Source organism: Penaeus monodon, chromosome 23 (genome assembly GCF_015228065.2).
Source record: "Penaeus monodon isolate SGIC_2016 chromosome 23, NSTDA_Pmon_1, whole genome shotgun sequence".
Taxonomy (NCBI): domain Eukaryota; kingdom Metazoa; phylum Arthropoda; class Malacostraca; order Decapoda; family Penaeidae; genus Penaeus; species Penaeus monodon.
In genome coordinates this window covers 22,135,218-22,137,232 of record NC_051408.1, presented here as the reverse complement: position 1 = coordinate 22,137,232, position 2,015 = coordinate 22,135,218, and the positions used below count along the sequence as shown (strand labels likewise).

At 41.1% G+C, this 2,015-nt stretch overlaps 1 protein-coding gene across 1 annotated transcript; it reads right to left on the bottom strand.

Moving 5' to 3' along the window:
- Positions 1–220: 220 nt before the first annotated feature.
- LOC119588186 (36.4 kDa proline-rich protein-like) lies at positions 221–862 on the bottom strand. Its single transcript, XM_037936888.1, has 2 exons — positions 793–862; positions 221–600 (listed from the first exon to the last, which is right to left on the bottom strand). The coding sequence occupies exons 1-2, from the start codon at positions 860–862 to the stop codon at positions 221–223; spliced, it is 450 nt and encodes a 149-aa protein (XP_037792816.1).
- Positions 863–2,015: the final 1,153 nt, after the last annotated feature.

Below are 2,015 nucleotides of genomic sequence, written 5' to 3'. Positions count from 1 at the left end.
ATGGAGCGACACTCACTGGAGGGACATCTGCTACTGGAGGCACTTCAGTGGAGGCGACACTGCACTGGAGGCGACACTTCAGTTGGAGGCGACACTGCCACTGGAGGCGACACTTCAGTTGGAGGCGACACTGCCACTGGAGGGACACTGCCACTGGAGGAGACACTTCATCTGGAGGCGACACTGCCACTGGAGGCGACACTGCCATGGAGGCGACACTTCAGTGGAGGAGACACTGCCACTGGAGGAGACACTTCAGTTGGAGGCGACACTGCACTGGAGGAGACACTGCCACTGGAGGTGACACTTCAGATGAAGGTGACACTTCCACCGAAGGAGACACTTCAGATGGAGGTGACACTGCCACTGGAGGTGACACTTCAACTGGAGGTGACACTTCAACTGGAGGTGACACTTCAACTGGAGGAGACACTTCAGATGGAGGTGACACTTCAACTGGAGGAGACACTTCAGATGGAGGTGACACTTCAACTGGAGGAGACACTTCAGATGGAGGCGACACTTCAACTGGAGGAGACACTTCAGATGGAGGTGACACTTCCACTGGAGGTGATACTTCAACTGAAGGTGACACTTCAACTGCAGGCGACACGTCGACTTGATAGATTCATATGACATCTGCACTTCCAAAGTTTTTTTTATGAATGTACTGTACTCTCTTTGATCGAATGATTTTTCTTCCTTATGGAATATGCCGAAGTCCGTATAATGATATGTCGAAACATGCGCATGTTCGTGATGTAAATAAGTCATAGGGTTAACAGCAAAAACGGCCCAATATTTCTAGGGCACATCCTTCATGAATTATTAGGAATACAGCATCAGTTTTGTAGTGATACATCCTGACCATGAAAATACATTTCTGGCTAAAATGGACCTGACGACGGCAATGAAATAGGTTTTTGTTCATTCTTTATCCTTTTCTCCCATGTGGGATTTCATTAATATATTTCATATACACCCATGGCATAAATACTACAGTGCTGAACTATTACAAATTACAAATAGTAAATTAGGAAAGTAATCCACTCATATTGCTATACGCCACAAGATGCCATAACAACCGACACGCATTTAATGGACTTTGGTTTATACATCTGAGTGTCGTTTCTTCTTCATTTGATGTGTTTTGCACATAGTAATTGTGAAAGAGTATCACAGTGCACAAGATTCAGAATTAGAAATGAAAAGATTCAAAGGAAAACATACAATAAAGAATTGCATTCGAAAGTAATGGAGAGTATTTGGCTATCCTAATTTTGTCTAGTATTGAGTTGGGCAAGCAATATTACCAAATTATCAATGGAAATTATTCCTGTGACAGGCAGTGACGTTGATTTCAAGCATCTTCTATTGTAAAAGCTAACAAGGTGTTTGATATGAAATAGTCAAATATTTTGTATGCAATGCATATACTATTATGTATTGATATAAAAATTTATACAGTAATTTAAGTATTCTTAAAAAATAATAATGAATTGTATCATATCAACCCTGAAATATGATGTTCACTGTAGTGTATGTTTAGGCATGTATGAACAAGTAATTTACACAAATATTTATATATGTACTTAAGTAGGCTTTAGCAATAACAGTAGGTAACTGGTTATTCGCTAGTAAAGCTCTCAAAAAAGCTCTTTAACGGGGCACATTATCTATCCTAGGCTTAAGGGCCCCACACACGATCAATTTTTTTCGTCAATTAATTGATATCAATTTATTGACGACAATGAATTGATGGAAATCACTGTGCCCACACACGGTCAATGATTTTACTTCAATTTTCAGTTTGGTTCATAATTTCGAGATGAAAGCATCTGTGGCTCTAGGAATAGTGCTTGCTCTGGACACTCCAAAGCGAAAGAAGAAGAGTAAGTGGGCGAAGAAATGGTATCGAAGGGAACTAGGACATACACGATTGCTGAGGGAATTAAGGGACGACGAGCCAGAGGATTACAGGAATTTCCTCAGAATGGACGCCGAATCTTACGACG